General features: G+C 41.7%; 1 protein-coding gene across 9 annotated transcripts in view; it reads left to right on the top strand.

Moving 5' to 3' along the window:
• ACSL6 (acyl-CoA synthetase long chain family member 6) overlaps positions 1–20148 on the top strand; it is an 80068-nt gene that overhangs the window by 34998 nt on the left and 24922 nt on the right. For all 9 annotated transcript variants that reach the window (XM_053376780.1, XM_053376773.1, XM_053376772.1 and 6 more), the window contains exons 2-9: positions 9382–9602; positions 11980–12094; positions 13024–13088; positions 14893–14994; positions 15091–15190; positions 16748–16926; positions 17524–17556; positions 19460–19511. In XM_053376780.1, the coding sequence (XP_053232755.1) occupies positions 9382–9602; positions 11980–12094; positions 13024–13088; positions 14893–14994; positions 15091–15190; positions 16748–16926; positions 17524–17556; positions 19460–19511 (867 nt within the window). The remainder of the gene's footprint in view (positions 1–9381; positions 9603–11979; positions 12095–13023; positions 13089–14892; positions 14995–15090; positions 15191–16747; positions 16927–17523; positions 17557–19459; positions 19512–20148) is intronic.

Here is a 20148-nt window from a genome sequence, read left to right on the forward strand (position 1 = left end):
TGTCTGGTGGCCCCCATTTTGATGAAGATTGTGGACTACAACACCTATGTGTGCCTGGATGCAGCTTGCTAGTTTGGTGGGGGTCTCTGACTCTTAAAGGTTAGCATTAGCATGCTAGCTTTGTTATTTTCTGTTCTGTACTTGAATTCCCAAAAGTATCCTTCCTTACACTGTTAGTCCTGGTAATAGGTTCTTATGCTTATGCTTCTAACCTCCTTAATAAAGTATTGCATTTATCCTGGTGTGGTTTCTTGAAGTAAGCCTGGCTCTAAATCTGGTACCTGGCTGCCTGGTGCTCCTGAATAATTTGTTTGTTTGGGGCTCAAGAGATAGAGAGTGAGTAGACGGTTTGGCGCTTGTCTCTGTGAATCCCAAGGATGTCCAGAAACAGTCTGGGGGCACTAACAGGGATGATGGCTGTACTACCTGGCAGGGTTGGTTTTCACCATGGTTATTCAATATCCCATTACAGCTCAGGAGATTGGCATCCAGGGTTCGGGTAGAACATTCCTTGGGGGTGGGGGCGTTAGCAGGTTTGAGTATTTATTTTCCCCATTTCAAAACCTAATTTCTCCTATCTCACCTGTTGGGTGCTGCTGCTCTCTGCTAGATTGACTCAGAGGGAGTTATTTTTGTGTTGTAAGTATTGGGCCATGTCCCAAAATGGGGCTACAGACTCCAGGCCGACTCAGGACAGGGTCATTGTCAAGCTGCTCTTAGATAGAAAAATCAAGATTAACCTTTCAATGTGTTGTCCTAGTCAGAATATCTGTGAGCCACAGAAGTGAAGAAATCAGATTTGAATTGGAGAGAATAGCAGTACAAGTAGTTTAGAAGTATTTATTTTAAAAATATATTCCAGAGGTGGAAAGAGAGAATTGTTTGCTTTTAATTAATTTTATAATGAATGATTTTAGAGTGTTGTTTGTGCTGTACCTTTGTACTGTTTTATTGTTATTAGCCGCCCTGAGCCCGGCTTCGGCTGGGGAGGGCGGGATATAAATAAAATTTATTTATTATTATTATTTAATAATATAAACATTTGTTTTATTCTATACCTAATCTCCTTGGTTCATTGACAGCATTCCACTACAGAGTTTGCTCCTCTTACTTAATTATGTGCACAGCTCCCTTTATTTATTAAATTCAGGTCAAAATATGTCTTTATATGGCTCCATGTATGAATCTATTAGCCCATGCAATTGATCAACCTTGACTTCATTTGCCCAAGTTCATTACTGACTCATCAGAATGAAAAAGATGGGAGATAGTCATAGGTGCTGAACTATTCAAAGCTTCAAATGGGAAAAAAAGAATCTGAATTCTTATTTAATTCAGTGGCAGATATGCCTAGGATGTTTGCTTTTCTCCCCTCCCAACTGGCACCACACTAGAATATTTCCTCCCTCCCCAACAATTTTAAGGGGTGTGTGGTAAACTAACTGTTCTCAAGGTTAAGCACGTAAGGAGAGCCCTGCTGAATTGGACCAAAGGCTAATCTAGTTCAGCATCCTGTTTCCCACAGAGGCCAAGAGGATGCCTATGGGAAGCCAGGACAGCAACATAATAGCCCTCTCCTCTTGTATCCTAGCAACTGTTATTCAGAGGCACATTGCCTCTGCCCCTGGAGGTAGTGACTTAGTAGCCACCCTTTTCTTCCAGGGACATGCCAGCAAGAGATAGTTACCAAGAAGTTACCACCTCAGGGGGATGTTGGATACTAAACTGTAAAATGTAAGCTTTGCTGAATTAATTAAGCAGAGTCTACAGTAAACAACTTGCACAGCAAATTAGAAATGTAATATTGAGCAGGGTAATAGTCACTTTTGTTGCAAAAGAAAGGAAGAGTTAAACTTGCTTCTGCTTGGGAGAGGGAGAGGAAGTGCTTAGCAGCACACGCATAATAATACTGCAATAATATCAGTCATGAAGAGATGATGGTTTGTGTGCCTGCCCATCAGTTCTATTTTTGAAGCTAATCTCTTTAAGGTACCTACTAACAGTAGCACCTGTGTGTCTCCTGGCACCAAATTGAATAGGAAACAGAAAACAATTGCTTAAACTGTAATTTAGGCAGTGTGATGATGTTCATGGCTAAGTAATTGTTGATCACTGAACATACTGATATAGTGCTATTGATTGAACACATGGCAATTTACGAAGAACAGGTCTGATAGGTCCCTTACCCAACAATCTGCAAAAGAGAAAGCCACAGCAAGAAGAAAAAACTCTGGAAGTGGGGACAGATAGAGGCGGAGGTAAACAGAATAAGAATAATGGGCTTATTTTAGCCTCACATACTTATAGGAGATAATTGGGGCAAGGATGTTGTTTCTAAATGCTTCATGAAACAGAGGAGGAACTGAGGAGTGATTTGATGGAGGTGAGGAGGAAGGTGTCTCAGAAGCCATTCTGAGAGGCGTAACAATCAGCAAGTGAGAAAGGGCAGAGTCATTTTAGGAAACAGGAGGGTGTTGTTGTTGTTGTTTAGTCGTTTAGTCGTGTCCGACTCTTCGTGACCCCATGGACCAGAGCACGCCAGGCACAGGAGGGTGGTGAAATACAATATTAATATTTTGATATACTCTTATCAATTCAGGTGTGAATGGGATGGTTGGTAACCTACTCCTTACTATACATTGTGAACTTGGTTTCTGATCTCAAGGTACAAAATAGGATGCCTATGTGTTTCCCTATGTGCCTATGTGTTTCCCCTTTAAAACACTTGGAAGTAGCAACTGGAAAAGGATTGCTTCATCTTCATGTATTTGGGAAGAAGCTGGTGTGTGTGTGTGTGTGTAACCTTGTAGCCAACATGTATCATCCTTCTGAATTATTTTATACTCATAGATTTCTCATGCTTCCTCTTCTAAATGTGGCTTTAAACCCTTTAGTTCATCACCATACTCATCCATACTCCATACTCAAGGAAATACTCATCCACAGACTGTGCTTGGCAATCCTGAACAAGTTGATTCAGATTTCGGCCATTAGTTCCTAGCTTAGGATTCCGCCAGCACTGGATTTAGTGACCTCCTCATTATTCTGCTGCATATTCGGCATGAAATAAATATCACAGTTGTGCATTTGAAACAGATTTGAAAGCCACAAAATGAGGGGGAAAGAGATGGATGCACAGCCCAATTGCCACTGGATATGGGGTGAATTTTCCCCACTATCAAACTGCATGCTTGAACTATCAAAACCCATGTTACCTGAGGAACCCGGCCAATTCACATTTCAGAATGCTTTGCCGTTGTTTTGAAGCAAACTTCTTATTGTCACAGTTGTAACAGATATCTTCAAGTGTGATTACAGGATGTATCCTAAACAGTGCATCTCAAAACCATCGCTGCGGGTGTCTCTGAATACAAGGCGATGCTGTCATGGCAACAGGGTGTTACTTAGCAAGCATTCCACTTTGTTCAGGCAACAGGGGAAGGGTTTTGAATTTAGAAGAGAGTTACACACACTCACACTGTCGAAGCTGCCAGAGAGTACATGGCTGCAAATGGGGAGGCATCGAAAGGGATCTGATTTTGGAATCTGTTAGAGAAGGGGATATGAAAGGAACCTTGCATTAGGCAGCAGTGATGAGAGGGAACTATGAGGGGGAAACCTTGCAGGGGGACAGAAGGTAAGAGACAAAGAGGCTGAGGGCAGCACAGACACATGAAAAGCAATGAAGTGAATGCAGAGATTGTTGTGTGAAGTTGATACAAAGGGAAGCAGTAGAAGTCGAAGAATGTAAGAAGATATGGTGGGAAGCAGGGTTGGGGGAGATACTTGATTCAGTAGGCATTGAAAGCTGAATCTATCAAGTCCACACATTCTAAAATAATACGTGAACTGAAACACAGCTCCTTTGAAATGTGCATTTATCTGAATTTTGCAATACAGTTCTCCAGTCCAACAATGTTTGTATGTCTTAGGGGGAAGTGCATAAAAATGAATGCAAAACATAGATTATATTGGGGAAAATTGCTTGAAAAAATATGTACATTGGTCAAAACTGCATATAAAAATGTGTTTATCATGAGAAATCTGCAGTAAAATCCTGATGAATTTTCAATTGCTAACTGCTTCAAAATGTGGAGAACTGAATTTGAATGTGGAAAAATAAGAACCAAAATTGGCAGATCCTTCCATCCTTGGCTGGAAGACTAGGGGGCTTATTTGGGCTCATTAAGGTGTTGACATTTGTATGACACACTAGGTTAAAGGCCATGCTGAATCTCTAAAAGGTGCAACTTTACCAAACCTTTCTTCACACACTAGGCTCCTCATATATGCCAGGCTTATTAGAGCAAACAGCTAGGAAAGACCTCTAATAGTGCAAAACAAAATTATTTTTTAAAGCTGCCATGGCTGGGGGATTCGTTAAAAACACCGCCACTATCACCACCAACATCAACAGGCCACAGAATTTGTCAGTATCCAAGATAAGGTCATATTCATGCTGTGCAACCTTTTGGTTTTCATTGTAGAGTGTTTCCAGCACGAGAAACATCTCCTTTCAATAAAAGAGCAAACAGACTTTCCACCAACACTCTTCTGCCCTGTGTAGTCATTCTCTTCCCACTGGATGCAATTTCCACGCCTACTAAAGCAGAATTGGGGAAAGAGAGCCATAACAGTAGGTAGGAGGGAAATTGTTAATCACACTGGATGAATCTTGTATGTGCAGAGTAGCTGGAAATATTTAGAGAAGTGCCTCACCCTCCTTGTTCTCATCCTTCTCTGTAATGGCCAAAACAAAATGCTTGTTTCTCCTACCCATGATCGTAGTGCATGTAGTAGGGGGAGACTGAAAGTTCTGTTTTGGATGCTGCAGAAAAGCATGAGGGACTGACAGTATAAGCCACTCAGATTCACTATTCTTGTAAAACAAAGGCCTTACAAAATGTAGTGACCTCTCTGGAGTAATTTGTGGTAGTTTTATCTTGTGACCCACTGCCTCTGGCCAATGCCATTCCTCTGTGAGCCATGGCCCTGATTCTAATTGCTTCCCTGACACATCTGCTTTTTGGGGAAATACAGCATCCAAAATGCCAGTCATGGCATGCCATTTATCAGGTAGTTTGGTCTGATCACCAGTAGGCTATTTCCTCTCTTTGTCCAAGGACTGGTCCCAGTCTACCAGAAGTTACCAGTGCAACCAAAGAAGACTTCAGGTCTAGGTCTAGGAGTTCCTGAGTCCATGGTAGGGAGGGACTTGAATAAGATTGCGTCCTTATTCTTTTAAAGAACTCTGTGAAGTAAATGGAACTGGATATCTTGTTTCACACCCTAATGTGAATCCTAGAAGACTTCCACAGTCTCCTTAAAATTCAGGGAAGTTTTTAGTGTTTGATGTCTTATTGTGTTTAATTTGTTGGAAGCCACCCAGAGTGGCTGGGGTAACCCAGTCAGATTATTATTAAGGGCTTGAGAAATTTGTAGCACTTCTTGAACAGATATCACACTCATTGATTGTTGAGGGGACTCCTTAGATAGTGAAATAGTTTCTCCTGCTCCACATCTGAGATCACTCATCTCCACACTTCACTCAGAGGTCCTGCTGAAGTATGAAAATGAATGCATTGTGGGGAGGAGCCAGTAGCTGGTCTCACCCTTGGTTGTTTGTGCACAGGCCTGCACCTGAACAATATTGGCAGGGTAAGTTGTGCATAGGGAGCCTACAGGCATTTGGTTTCATCCACATGAGTTGTATGCCAAGGAGTGCCATTGAATCAGGAGTAGGCATAGTTTAATAGTAGAACACATGCTGTGTGTACAGAATGCCCCAGGTTCAATTCAGGACATATACAGTTTAAAAAGGATGAAGTAGCCTTTTGATGGGAAAAGGCCCTTGAGAGCTGCTGCATCAGATTATATTGGGTTAGATTACGAAGGATCTGACTCTGTGTCAGGCAGGTTCATATATACCAAGTTCACACACTGTTTTCCATGTAAACACCTGCACAGGGCTAAAGCATAGGAGCTGTAAGGTCAGACCACAACTGAGCCATCATTACATCAATGTAGGTCGGTTTATAGCACCCTCTCTTGCTTGCTGAATGTAATATTTTCTGTTTTGTATAAATGCTGCAGTGCTTATTCAGTGGGAGCTGTTGGCTCTAGAGATCCAGTAGTGATGTTAATGAAAGGCCTGGATGTAGAACAAAATAAGCCTATAGGTGACAAGAAAAGTTCAGGAAAGGATTAATTATCACACACTCTTAGGGCTTTATTTTATTTTATTTATTTATTGAATTTAAATACCGCTCTATACCCACAGGTCTCAGGGTGGGTCACAGAATAAATGCACATCCTGAAGCAACCAATAACTAATTGTATGGTTTACGGTGTGATAGCTCAGTCAATAGAGCATGAGACTCTTAATCTCAAGGTTGTGTGTTCGAGTCCATTCCAACTCTACAATTCTATGATTCTATATGGTGATAAATCTGCGGCAATGAAAATTAAATACTTTACCAGAGCGATAATCACAATGCATAGAATTTACTTTAACCCAAATCTACTTAGAGAAAATAGGAATCATAATTGTCTGAATCTGTGCTGCCAAATGGTACTGAGTCACTGCTTCAAAGCAGGCAAATTGCACAAATATTGGCTTAGATCCTAAAATATGTGGACATAATGAAATTAAAGGAAGGAAAGTTTCCAGTTTCTTCCTACCCCTTGCAGTGGTTACACCCACAACTCATGTTGACTGTCTATTCTCCTTTCCTTGTTTCATTCAGCTTCTGGGTCTTTCACGTCAGCTGTAAGCTAGGTGAGCTGCATGGTGTTTTATCACTGTTATATGATCTGCCAATCTGATCCTTCCATTTCTACTATTTTTGCAAATCCTGTAAATTCCAGCCCTGCCACTATTGCCAGCCCAAACCTACGGAGAAACTATTAGCACTTATATTAACAACCTGGATTATGAAGGTTATTGTTTACAAAGCCCTCTCACCTTTCAATAAACATGGTATGACTATTGTGTATCAGCACAGTCTGCCATCATGCCAGGGTGCTCTGCTCTGGGTCCAGTGGCTGGCAGGGATCATCATGGCCTCTGCAAGCCATTGAGTTTTAATTGAGCCTGCCCACAAACTGTTTACATCAGCAGTGGACTTACTGGGCCTGGGCATGCAAGTTTAAATTGCAACCATGTTCCAGTCGTCGTCGTCTTCTTCTTCTTCTTCTTCTTCTTCTTCTTCTTCTTCTTCTTCTTCTTCTTCTTCTATTAAATTTGTATACTGCCCTATACTCTCAGTTCTCAGAGCAGTTCACTGGATAAAATCACAATATAAAAACAAAAAAATACATAATCAAAATAAAAACAGGTTCCTTAAAGGAACCTGAGCCTAGTTTTACAAAAAGCAGATGTGATAAAACCCTACTTCTGGCTTGTTCCACTTTAGATACAAGCTATTTTGCTGTTTGTCATTTTGTTTTGTTTTTGTAAAGATGCCTTGAATTGCCTTTAGTGAGAGAAGGCATCTACTAAATTTAATTATTTATTATTAATAATAATAGATAGCTAGTGGGTGCCCGAATATTTCCTGAATAGGAAAAGATAACACATGAACATGGAAAATTAGTACATCAGAAAAAAGACAATGGTTGTTTTTTCTGTGTGCAGATATTCCTGCCCCCTCCCATGAAATAGCATTCAGGCATGAGAGTTCCCACAGGCAGCCTGAAAGTATGCAACCCAGAAACTGGGTTGCTACCACACATGTTGTGAGAACATAATCTGCAGTGCTCATACTTCCCCAACTCCTCTAATAGCTTCCTATCTTGTACTTCAGAATGCTATGCACAAAAGCTAGAATGAATTCCTGACTTCTACGCTTGATTATTTACAAACCATTACACAGAGGGATAAAGCCAAAGAGCTTGGAAAATTTCCAAACAAACAAAACGGAACATTGTGAGCTTAATGAGAGAGAGAGCGCAACAGACAGACAGACAGACAGACAGAGACATAGACATAGCTACACCCTCTCTTCAAAGATATTCAGAACTCTCCTTGTGGCTGGCAATGCCGTTGGATAATTATCTCTGTTCCATCACTGAACATGAAACCAATGACCCACTGGAGCGATTTGTCATTTCTGAAACTGTCTTTCTGGGAGCTGGCCTTGCCTTCGCTGAAGGGACAAGCATAGGTGAGCTTGTGGTTGTTGCAGGATGAACTAGTGGGCTTATGTTGGGTGCATTTTAATTGTGTGTCCTCTCAGTAAAGTACTACTGTGGCGCTTCTCTGTGAAATAGATTTGCTGTGGCAGTAGCAGCCCTGTGTCCTGTTGCTCTCTGGAAAGCTATTGTAGTCTATTGGACCTGAAGTGATGGCTGTAGTTTGCCTAATGCCACCTGAGTTTTGCTATATACCAGCATATTACTCACTGCACCAAACAAAACAATAAGCACCCTATGTTCTGATGTCTGTTGGCAGGAAATTAAGCTACAGCTTTATGATTAAAAAAATGGTTTCTTATAACTTCTTCAAGGGTGCTCAAAGTGGAGGCAAGTAAACAAGCAGGTTTTAAGCATTCTCAAAGATGTACACTGAAAGTGTTAGGGCTTTAGTTCTGGTCTAAATTTTCTATTAAGGGTTTTCATAACTCAGGGATTTGCTGCTTCTCACAGACTTGCTTTTGTTTTCAACATGCTGTGATGTCATGTCATCATGAGGTTGTTATTGAGGCTTAATGATATTTGAAATGAAATCTTTAAGTAAGCACCGAGCCCTTCTCTTGCTGGAAGCAGCTTTTGTGTGGGCATTTTCAGTTGTTGTTTTCTTAATAAGACTATAGTTATAGGAGAGGCATAGCAACCATGAGCTGGTTGATATTTTACTTTGGCCACAGAAAGTGGCACACTAGTTGCAAGTGTCCCATTTCATCTCCCCCACCCCGGAAATATTATGAAGCAAAATGCACTGTGGGTGGGTGTCAAGGCCCAATCTGAGTCAGTGCTGGCCGGGGCTGGCACAAGACCCTTGGCTCCTGAGGTGAAGGAGAAGATGGTCCTTGACATCTGAAGGGAAAGCGTTCCACATGGAGGGCATCACTACCGAGAAGGCCTTCTGCCTGGTTCCCTGTAACTTTATTTCTTGCGGTGAGGGAATCAGCAGAAGACCCTTGGAGGAGGACCTCCATGTCTGGGCTAAACGATAGAGGTGGAGACGCTCCTTCAGGTATACTGGGCTGAGGCCATTTAGGGCTTCAAAGGTCAGCACCAACACTTTGAATTGTTCTCGGAAATGTACTGGGAGCTTGGGAAGATCCTTTAAGATCGGTCCTAAAAAATCCCACCTTTGGGGTCCTCTGTCTTTTGACCCTGCTGTGAACTAATTCATTGTTTCTCCATTGGGTTCTGCAGAAGTTGCCATTTCAATCTTTGAAAAGATGCAAGCGCAAGAGATCCTCAGGAACCTGCGGCTTCCAGAGTTTGAAGACTTCAGTCAGTTTTTCCGAAGTTTGCCGGCTGCTACCTTGGTTGGCATTGGTGCCTTTGCAGCTGTTGTTGCTTACTGGTTGGCCAGCCGGCCAAAAGCAGTGAAACCACCATGTGACCTCCTGATGCAATCAGAAGAAGTTGAGGTGAGTCTTTATGCTCTTTACAAAAAACAAGAGTTGGACTTTATGAAAAGTTGTTGCTGTGTTTTTGCTGCGCTTTTTTCATTAGTAGGCAGCATGGCTCTTACATCATTGATTTTTTACAATATTCATAGGCAGCAATCTTAAACGTTGTGACAGTACAATTGATTTTAACAGAATGGCTTGTCCAAAGTGGTTTTTGAGTTTTCCTCTGGATACTAATATATCAGAACAAACTTAGTATGGCCTGCTTGTCTGCAGATTACTGCCACGTGCGCCTCTCAACCACATATTTGTTTTTGCAGCAAAAATGCCTTAATCCAAATAATTACTGAATATTTCATTAGCTTGGTATTACTTTGATATCTTATTTTTAAAAATATGTTTGTTTGTGATGAACAAGCACTTTCAAGAAAGCACTTGCTGGACTGAATTCCAGTTCTGTGGAGCAAAGTGTTTTTTTGTGCTGACCTTCATCGAAAATGATAAAACATGGGATATCTAGCTGCCTAAATATTAATGAAATATTTACATGTTTGTTTTCTGAAAAATTAATGATGCAATACAGTCCCCTTGCCATTGTTCTTGTTTGTAACATGTTTTTAATCCTTGGAGACATATTTGTAAAAGCCTAGACAAAGCAAGGTAATTATACTATTGAGATTCGTGTTATGGTACTCAAAAACCCCTCATTATTTTATTTTTAAAGTCCATACAAAAACTTACCTATAGTAATTGTGCACTCTAATCCTTTATGCTTTTGGGGTTACTTAGTGTTATCCAAACATATAATTTTGAGACAGCTGAAAACAAACTACTTGGGCACGGTGGGTGTTGAAGTGGTTTTATCACATGGGCTTATGAGGGATTGCTGAGGCAAATGGACTGCTCAACCAGTGATACATGAAGCTTTTTCCCCTACTCTGAGAAATCACCAAGCAACCATGCAGTAAGCCAATTGGAGAAAGGAATTCAGAATGAAAATACTGAAGGGGCAGAAGTCAACACAGAGGAATAATTAAGAATACATTGTCTCTGAGCTGTAATGATGAGATCTAGTTTTTTTCAAGTCCACTAATCACAAGGATCAGCCATACCTAAACCTGGTATTTTCTTCAACCGATCTGGAGGACGACCATCTAATAATAATAATAATAATAATAATAATAATAATAATATCCAGGCTGATCAGTGGATTTATTCATTTTATTTGAAAAAGGAAAGTTCAGGAAAATTTTGATTGAAACTTTAGGCTACTCTTTGATGTATAAAATAAGGAGACAATTAAAATTTTCCCACTACATTAGAAATGAGATAGTAGGCCACAAAATTCACATCATGCCAGTGTTCAACTACATAAAGAGACACTGTCAAAGGTGAGTAGGGGAAAATCAACTGTTTTAAAGGTTGAGGCACACAGCTGTGTATAGAACAGTACCCCCCCTCCAACTGACTTCTTTGTGAGTAACATGAATGATGCAGCAAGACTCATGAAATATACATTTAATTCCATGCAAGTGTCCACAGGGAGCATTTCTGCAGCCAGCGGTAAGAGTATTTTGAAAGCACATTGTACAAAACAAGAATTCAGAAAAATCAATACAGCAAAATTGCAGGTTTGGAATGTTCTGTAATGTTATGCATAAACGAAGCATAAATAGAAACTTTTAGCAAGCAATTATGTTTTCACTGCACCGTAACATGTAGCTTTGAAGGTAACGTAGATTGATATATCCATCCACATGCTCTCCTACAGCTGAGGCTCCTGAAAGCGCATGCTTGTATGCTATTTGGCCTTTGAGCGATCATGCTGACACTATTTATTCTGTAGCACAATCCAAGCATCCGCATGTGTAAGCAGTTGCACAATCTGGGTTTTAAATCAAGCAGGCGGCCTGCGTGAGAAGAGGAAGCTCCGTGCTACAGACTTTTGCAACTCTTGGAAGAGTTGTTCGTAGAACAGAGATGCCATGCTAGAGAGGAGGGGCTTAGCAGTGCCCTCCCCACTCCGCACTGTGTGATTGCTTACACATGAGCACAGCTAAACGCCCAAATAGTGCTACTGTAAATTGACAAAAGGGACGTAGCCAGGCATGTCAACTCTCACATTCTTTAGGATCTTGACAGTCTTGCCGGAAAGACGTGAAAAGGGCGGTGGTGGAGAAACCAGGGACAAGAAGGGATCAATGTGAGCAAATGAAGCTATGTGTAGGTGTAGGCTGCATGTCTGTTTGTATTGGGGATTAAGGAGTGTTTAGCATAGCTTTCTTTAAACTGTCTCAGAGTCTGTACTGGCTTTAAGAACTTTGTCTGAGTAACTGTAATGTGACTCTAAGGGCCAAACTCCTGATCTCCCATTGTCTGTGCTGTTTCACTGTAGGGCTGGGATGGTGCACGGAGATCTGTAATAGGTGACAGCTCCCAACTGCTAACCCACTACTATGATGATGCAAGGACCATGTATGAGGTTTTTAGAAGGGGTTTTAATATATCTGGTAAGTATTTGGAAGTGTTAATGTGGACTTGTAGATCATAATGTTCATCCTCTCGCCTGAACTTCCTACTAGACCCACAGGGGGCTGTTGGCTCAGTTTCTGTAAGAGGCCAGTTGTGAAGTGAACTTTGATGTTGACCAAGATTGGAAACTGCAATGGGCTGGAAGCAGTTTGGGATCTAGAAAACGAGGTGGTGGTCCAAATTGTTCACTGCAATTGATATTGCAACCCTTGCACATTGGTTCAAACAGCTTCAGCATCTAGCAGTATTAATTGTGTGTGTCTGCTTTCTGGCACCCCCTCTTTGGGTGAACAGTAATCAGAGTATAAATTACTCTGTTCTGAAGCAAAAGAGATAATATCGCTAATTCCGGGAGGAGCTAAAATCATGCTATAACAATTCTACCAACCTTTAGCATAAGTCTGATGTTATAATCACACCTCATATAGCCCTCCCTTCCATCCCTCCTGAAAAATATGCAGTATTTTGTTCTTGTTAGATGGAGGTTTTTCTTATTTTCCCTTCTGCCAAAGCAAACTGAACCAATGGGAGGTGACCTTTAGAATGGAAGTATCAATCAGATAATGATGATGCAGCCCTCTAGAGTCTAGATATATTAATAAGGCAGTGGAGGTGCTTAATGTCACAGTCACCTTCTCATTTCTAAATGAGAACGCTGAATGGTCCTTGAGGGAACTTACAGAATGCAATATTCCATTAGACAAGATAGCTTCTGTTTGCATTTGATGGTTCTCTGTATGAACTCCTGGATTGCTGACATACACCCTGACCTTGATAATAACAATGGTTTATTTTTAGGCCTGCTGTCCTGCTGAGGAGCACTCAGGCTGCCAGGAAGTGCATTATTAACCATCTTTTTGGGAAAGAATTTTGGTTCTTATAGCTCATTTCATCTGTTTTTCTTTAGAAAATGGCCCCTGCTTAGGATTCAGGAAACCAAAACAGCCTTACCAGTGGTTGACCTATAAAGAGGTGAGGTTCATGTTATATTTTTCTTAATAGAACAACAACATTAGAAGAGGGTTTTTGAATTATTGCTCTTGTGGAATATGTGTTCCTTCCACGCAGCAGTTTGTTGTGAACTTAGTAATGCTCACATATGGAAGGTTTCTGTAGTGTCCATATGATATTGTCCTCATTAAGATGACATCCCATACCTCCTTTCCAATTTTATCTGGTGTTATGTGTGTCTGCCGGTGCGGTTGGTCGAGAGCGAACAGGCAAGACTCCCACTGGTCTTTTCAAGGCTTTAATATCTGTACAGAACATTTACAGTGCAGAGCGTCTCAAGTCTATGTCTGCTCAGTCGCTAGCAGAATCTGGGAGTGGGCGATCCTTAAACTTTCCCTAGCATAGCAGTCTTTTGACCCCTATCCTATGCCTCCCCTCTCTGCACGTAAACTGACTGCGCAGAGAGGGCGTGGGCAAAGGGGGATCTGCCTCCCCCCTGCTTTGCTCAGGCCCGGTGTTGCGGCTCTTTCTAGCATCTTCTGAGCCCTGCATCACTTCCCCACTGGAGGCGGGGTTTCCCTCCTCGCCAGAGGAAAGGTGCTTTGCACGATCTTCGGAGGCTCCCTGTAACCCAACTGCCCTTCCACCTCTCGCCTCTGAGCTGATGGCAGTTCCCTGACATCTAGATTTACTATTTCTGAAGGGAGGGAGGTTAAAATCAAATTATTTAATGGGAAAACAATATGGGACAGCATTTTGATGAATATGATGTTGTGTGGATGCTGCTCAAAACTTCCATGCATGAGAACCACCAAATTCACAGTAAACATGTGTGTGTGTGTGTGTGTGTTCATTTTAGATATCATAAATCCCCGTATATTTTACAAAAACTATACCAATCAGTATTCCATTATTGCATCCATCAAAAGTTATTTACACTGTTTAATTTATCTTAATGCTGCCAGTGTTTTCAGCTGTACACAATTATTTCTCATATATTCAATAACTGTTTTCCAATCTTCTTTAAATGTATGCTCTTCTTGTTCTCTTATTCTATATGTTAAGTCTGCAAGTTGTGCATATTCTGTCAACTTAAGTTGCCATTCTTCTTTGGTTCACAGTAAACAGCTCTTTATGAGACGCGGGTGGCGCTGTGGGTTAAACCACAGAGCCTAGGGCTTGCTGATCAGAAGGTCGGCGGTTCGAATCCCTGTGACGGGGTGAGCTCCCGTTTGCTAGATAAATAGGTACCGCTCTGGCGGGAAGGTAAACGGTGTTTCCGTGCGCTGCTCTGGTTCACCATAAGCGGCTTAGTCATGCTGGCCACATGACCCGGAAGCTGTGCGCCGACTCCCTCGGCCAATAAAGCGAGATGAGCACCGCAACCTGAGTCGGTCACGACTGGACCTAATGGTCAGGGGTCCCTTTACCTTTATGCATTTAGTTTAGGTTTGCATTGAGCTCACTGTGTTCTGCAGGGCAGGGCCCTCTTGCAGACATCATCTTATCAGGAGATCTGTTCCGCACCATGTTTGAATGGAGCCTTTAGTGTGGTGGCACCCACCCTTTATGTCTCCTTATGGCTCCCTCGGCCAAGAAAGCAAGATGAGTGCCGCAATCCCAGAGTCGTCTGCGACTGGACCTAACGGTCAGGGGTCCCGTTACCTTTACCTAAACTCCTCTTTGGAAGTGCCCATACACTATAAGAGCTGTTTGTGAACAGACAAACACAAAATCCCTGTTAAGAATATTATTGGATTTGCCTAATGCAATGTGCAAGATGATCCTCTGTTAATTCTCCTTAAGTGTTTTCTTTTACTTTCAGGTTGCCGAAAGAGCAGAAGCATTGGGATCAGGTTTACTCCAAAAGGGGTGCAAACCATCAGCAAGTCAGTTTATTGGGGTTTTTGCACAAAACCGGCCAGAGGTGAGCTTCAAGAAAACCAGAGCCTTATCTCCAACTTCACATTTTATTCATATTTATTGCAAACTGTAACTTATACCTTTCATAATCTCCTTCCAGTGGATCATTTCTGAGCTGGCTTGCTATACCTATTCCATGGTTGTGGTTCCCCTGTATGATACGTTAGGCCCTGGAGCCATTCGTTATATTATCAACACAGGTAAAAAGAAATGTAGATTCATTGTGAGTAAATAGCTTCATAGAAAGCTATTTTTGCTATGTAAAACAGCAACTGTTTTGGCTGTTCAAAGGGAGCATTATTTCACCAATAAGAATCGCTTCACTTCTGAATCCTCACTTTCTAGTGAAATGTTAGAAGAGGAAAACAGAAGGTCTTGCACACACACAAAAGACTGACTGGGAGGTTACAGGTGGTTGTTTTATCACACGACTGATATATAATGGTACTCCTTGGCAGGATGATATAGCCAACCAAGCTACCCTAGGGCAGTTTGGTTGACTGTGTGTTTTATTGTGTAGGTTGTCAAGCCAATATCAACATTGTGATATTTAATAGGTACTTTTAGTGTTAATATTCAAATACTGCATCTTTTTAAGATCCTTTACCAAGTCCTCATTCCCTACAAAAAAAAAAAAAAGCTATTCAAATTTCAGCAGGGCAATCAGCCCTAACCTGTCAAATTCATACCTTTGAATGCACTTCAGAAGATACCCAAGGTGAAATTTGAACACTAAGCACTAGTATCAACAGAGTCTAGTTGTGGCTCTGTAATCGTTTCCTTTTTGGAGTTCCAGGGTAACACTAGTTCATTTCAGCAGTCATCCACTGGCAATATGGTACCAGAACACCTGCACTTCCATTTTTCGTTTGGGCTTTTTTTCTGGCAATAATCATTTCCCATCAGAAAAGATCAATCTCTCTGCTCCCTTTCTTTATAAATACTAAAGCAATTGAAGGTGTATACCAGTATTTCCAAAGGAAAACTGTCATAAAATGTGTGTAAGAGTGTGTTATTTGTATCCTGCTTTTTGCCCAAAGACCCCAAAGTGGCTCATGACATTTATAAAGTAGGGCACATTCAGCCATGGGGAGAGTCAGGCCAGAAGATGAAGAACAAGTTGAAAACTAGGAGAACAAGTTGAAAACTAAAATTTTAAAATATTGAAATCAAGATCCACAGAAGAAAGCAAGTGTGGTTGATGAGCCTGGAAAAGCAAGAGCTGTTAAATTTTGTTTATTTGAGCTATTCCGCTGTATCGACCAGGGTGAAGTACAAAACATCTGGTCTGGTCATACTCCAAAAAAATCCATCCACTTAAGACCATTGATTTCAGTGCTCTATTCTGAATATGACTCAGTTGGACATCACCAATTAAATAAAAGCCAGCCAACCAAATAATAAAATAAGCAACAGCAAGGCATACCAAAATGCACCAATGAACAAAAAAGTCAGTTAAAAACCAGAGTAGGTGAATCAACATAAAGCACTTAAAATGCATAGGCAAATGAATAAACCTTAAGCTGTGCATTGAAATGATAACAATGTTGGTGCTGCTTCTTCCTGTAAAGGGTGGGAGGGCATTTCACAGATGGGAGGCCACCACAGAAAAGGCTCCTCTGCATTCCTATATCTCTTTGTATAGTGGTCAGTGACAAATTTCAGTGGAGGGCGGATTATGATTTTTTAAAAAGAGAAATGTGTTGACACTGCAATTTTTTCAAACTTATTTTCTGTTTGTTTCTTGTTGTGTTTAGCTGATATTTCTATAGTAGTTTGTGATAAGCCTGAAAAAGCCAGAGTCCTCTTAGAAAATGTAGAGAAAAAACAAACTCCGGGCTTGAAATTCATTATTTTGATGGACCCTTTTGAGAAGGATCTTAAAGAAAGAGGGCAAAAGTGCGGAGTTCAAATCCAGGCTATGCAGGAAGTAGAGGTAAGGTTCTTATGCACTGTTTAACTGATCTCACGTTACACTGTTTATGCAGTTAAGCAGCAGTTCCACAGAATTATAACAAATTAAAGTTATGTGATATGCCATCATAGTGTGTGTGTGTGTGTGTGTGTGTGTGTGTGTGTGTGAAGACTTGTCAAGACTAGCACAAGTATAAAATGCACTGATGGACAATCAAAGATGGCCAAAGTAATAATAATAAGAGATGATTATTTTTTATGTCCATGCTTTTCATTGTACAAACAGTTTTTCCTCTTATTTGTCGCCATCTGATATTAAAACATGACACAAGCAAATGAGAGGCACACTGCAGAAAGGCATCTGCAGAAAGCGTAGCCCTGGTGACTCAAGAAAGTGGGCCAATCCACAGGCTATAGCATGGGTGGCTAACCTCTGGCCTTCCAGATGTTGTTGGGACTCAAACTTCCATCACCCCCAGCCAGCATGGCCAATGGTCAAGGATGATATTCCAGCAACATCTAATGGGCACCAGGTTAGCCACCTTCCTGCAGCAGGGCTAAAGGCCTTTGGCCAATCCACATATATTAAATTGTTCTCCTTTTTATTAAATCCTTTCAGGACTGTGGTCGAGAAAGTTGGCGTGCCCCTGTAGTGAGTATAATCCCTTTTATTCCACACTGAACAGTTCCTCATCAACAATGAGCACAATTTACCACAAACGTCCCCGGTGCAAGCATAACTGAAATGAATGAAAGCTGCAGAACAACCTGTCTCTGTCCTTGTGCATGGCCCATTTGTTTTAATGAAAGCTGGTGCAGGGGTCTTTGTAGATGATTCTCATATTTAAGTACCATGTGGTTTTAAATAGAATCCAAGTTACTTGTGAAAAGCACAATTGGCCACGTTTCTTGCTGTGTATTAAGATGTGCAGTAAGATGGGGGAAGGGAAATTTGCTTTGGAGGAGGAGGTAAGACACTTGGTAAATATAGTCTAGTACAGATAAGTGCCTAGCCGAACTACATGCTAGAGGTGGCCACCGAAACAGTAATTACAAAGGCCCCTTCTTCATTACAAAGCACCCTGGGTAAACAAATTGAGTGCTTAAACATTCAATATGATCAGAGACTACAAAGTGATCCACTGTAGGGCAGAAATTAAAAATTCTGAGTTTTTCTCACATGAAGTATAAGCTGAGAAAAAAATAAAGCAGTGAACTCTGAGGAAATGAATGTGCTGGGCACCTACTACTGTGCTGGTCCCGAGGGTTAACCGTGCAGCGAGGTCCGAGTCCAGTCTGAGGTCAAGGGTGTGGTATGGAGGCTGTCTGTCAGAGCTGAAGCGGGGTCCAAGGTAGGGAGTCGGGTGAGGTCAGGAACTCTGGCAGAAGAGCAGGAACAGGCTACCAACAATGTTGCTCCCGCAACCTGGGACTGGGGCTGGCTGGCTTTTATCTGCCCCGAGGCATATGGTGGCCCCGGTCCACAGGTGACTCGCCTCTCCTGGCCTGGAGGCGAGCACTTCTCCTGTGGGAACTTAGTTCCCTCCGCCTTTCTGCCCTGAGCCTCTGCAGCTCAGGAGAGGCTGGAGGGTTACCGGACACAGAGGCAACCTCAGCTTCCCTGACGGAACTGAGAGTGGAGCACCTGCAGGCGATGGGTCCTCCATCACCTCAGGAGCCAGAGCTGACTCAGCTGGTGCCTGCACCTGCGGATCCAGCACAGGTGAGGACCCTTCAGGCTCAAGCCCCAGCCCCAGCTCAGCTGGTTCTGGAGGTGGGGACTCCAGTGCAGGCTGGGATTCCTCAGGTTCAGCCTCCGAGTCCGAATCCCAGGCCATCACAACTTCCCAACTACCTAAGTTCAGACAGCAGCACCTGAACAGCTAGAAGGCTGGGAATCACTTAAACTAACAGTACAAACAGGATCGGCTTGTTAATTAGCCGTGCTGAGGCCGCAGGCTGGCAGCAGATCCTTCGCATACCTTTTCTGCTGCTCCTCTGGCTGCAGATAGGAGTTACTGCCATCCCAGTTGCCCCTGAGGGCGAAGGTCCCTCTGCCACTGCCTGCTCCTCTGCAGACTCTATTTTTTCCTCCCTTGACACCTTCAATGTGCTGGGGCTTCCCTGCACCACTCCCAGTCGCCTCAGGTGACAGAGGAGGAGGGAGCTGAGGGCACCAATTTATGATTTCCCTCAAGTGGCCAGCCCTGAGTACAATCTCTTACTCAGAGGTAAGTCCCATTGCATCCAATGGGACTTAGTACCAGCTATGTGTGCATATGATTGCAGCCCAGCACTCCTGCATGACAAGTTATTCAAAGAAAGTCATCTGCTTCGTATGCTTGGAACAAAATACTTTGGCCGGAGGGACAAGGAATTCACACAGTGGGAAAGCATAATAATTTCTCTCAAACCTGCACTGTAAGGTTAAAAATGGATAAGCAATGTACAAGGAGCTCCCTGCTCTCCTTGGGAAGGAAGGCTGGGGTGTAAATCATATAAATAAGTAAAATAAATGAACTAAGACATTTCTTTTTCTTCCATGACTTTTCTAGCCTCCTCGACCAGAAGATCTATCAATAGTCTGTTTTACTAGTGGCACTACAGGTAAACTTTACCAGTTTTGCAACAGTTTTCCTTGGGCCTTAATAATGGTGACATTGTACAGAAAAGCATTTTGATTCCATTAAAATAATATGTAAATAGATATCAGATGTATGTAAATTTAAGTTATGTATATATTTTAAAACATATTACATATATACCAGAAAGGATATGAAAATATACTACTATACAAATTGTAGTACACTGGCAGATGATAAACGGATAAACTGCTGCTTTGTCAGTTACTTAAATTTATGCATTGCGTTTTGAAAAATAATAGAAACATGTATGCAGAATTCTCTGAGAATATCACTAGTTTTAGTTTAACATTGCTTATTAAGTTTACTATTAAAAAATAAAAGTCAGCCTAGCTGAACCATTACAGCTAATGAGCCAAAGTTTCTTATCACTTGAAATGTTCACTAATGTAAAAAATATATAACAACTCCTGTTTGCGGCTTCTGATTATTTTAACCATGAAGCCAATCCCTCCTTATTTTCTAGCAGGGCAGAATGAGAACTACAAACAGATCACTAGCAATATCCATGGGCTTTATCCTGAGTAACTTAGTCAGCATCCAATGTTACCCAGCAGCAAAGTAAATAAAAAGCAATAGAAAACACAGCCCAGCAGGACAAT

Source organism: Podarcis raffonei, chromosome 2, assembly GCF_027172205.1.
Source record: "Podarcis raffonei isolate rPodRaf1 chromosome 2, rPodRaf1.pri, whole genome shotgun sequence".
Classification (NCBI taxonomy): domain Eukaryota; kingdom Metazoa; phylum Chordata; class Lepidosauria; order Squamata; family Lacertidae; genus Podarcis; species Podarcis raffonei.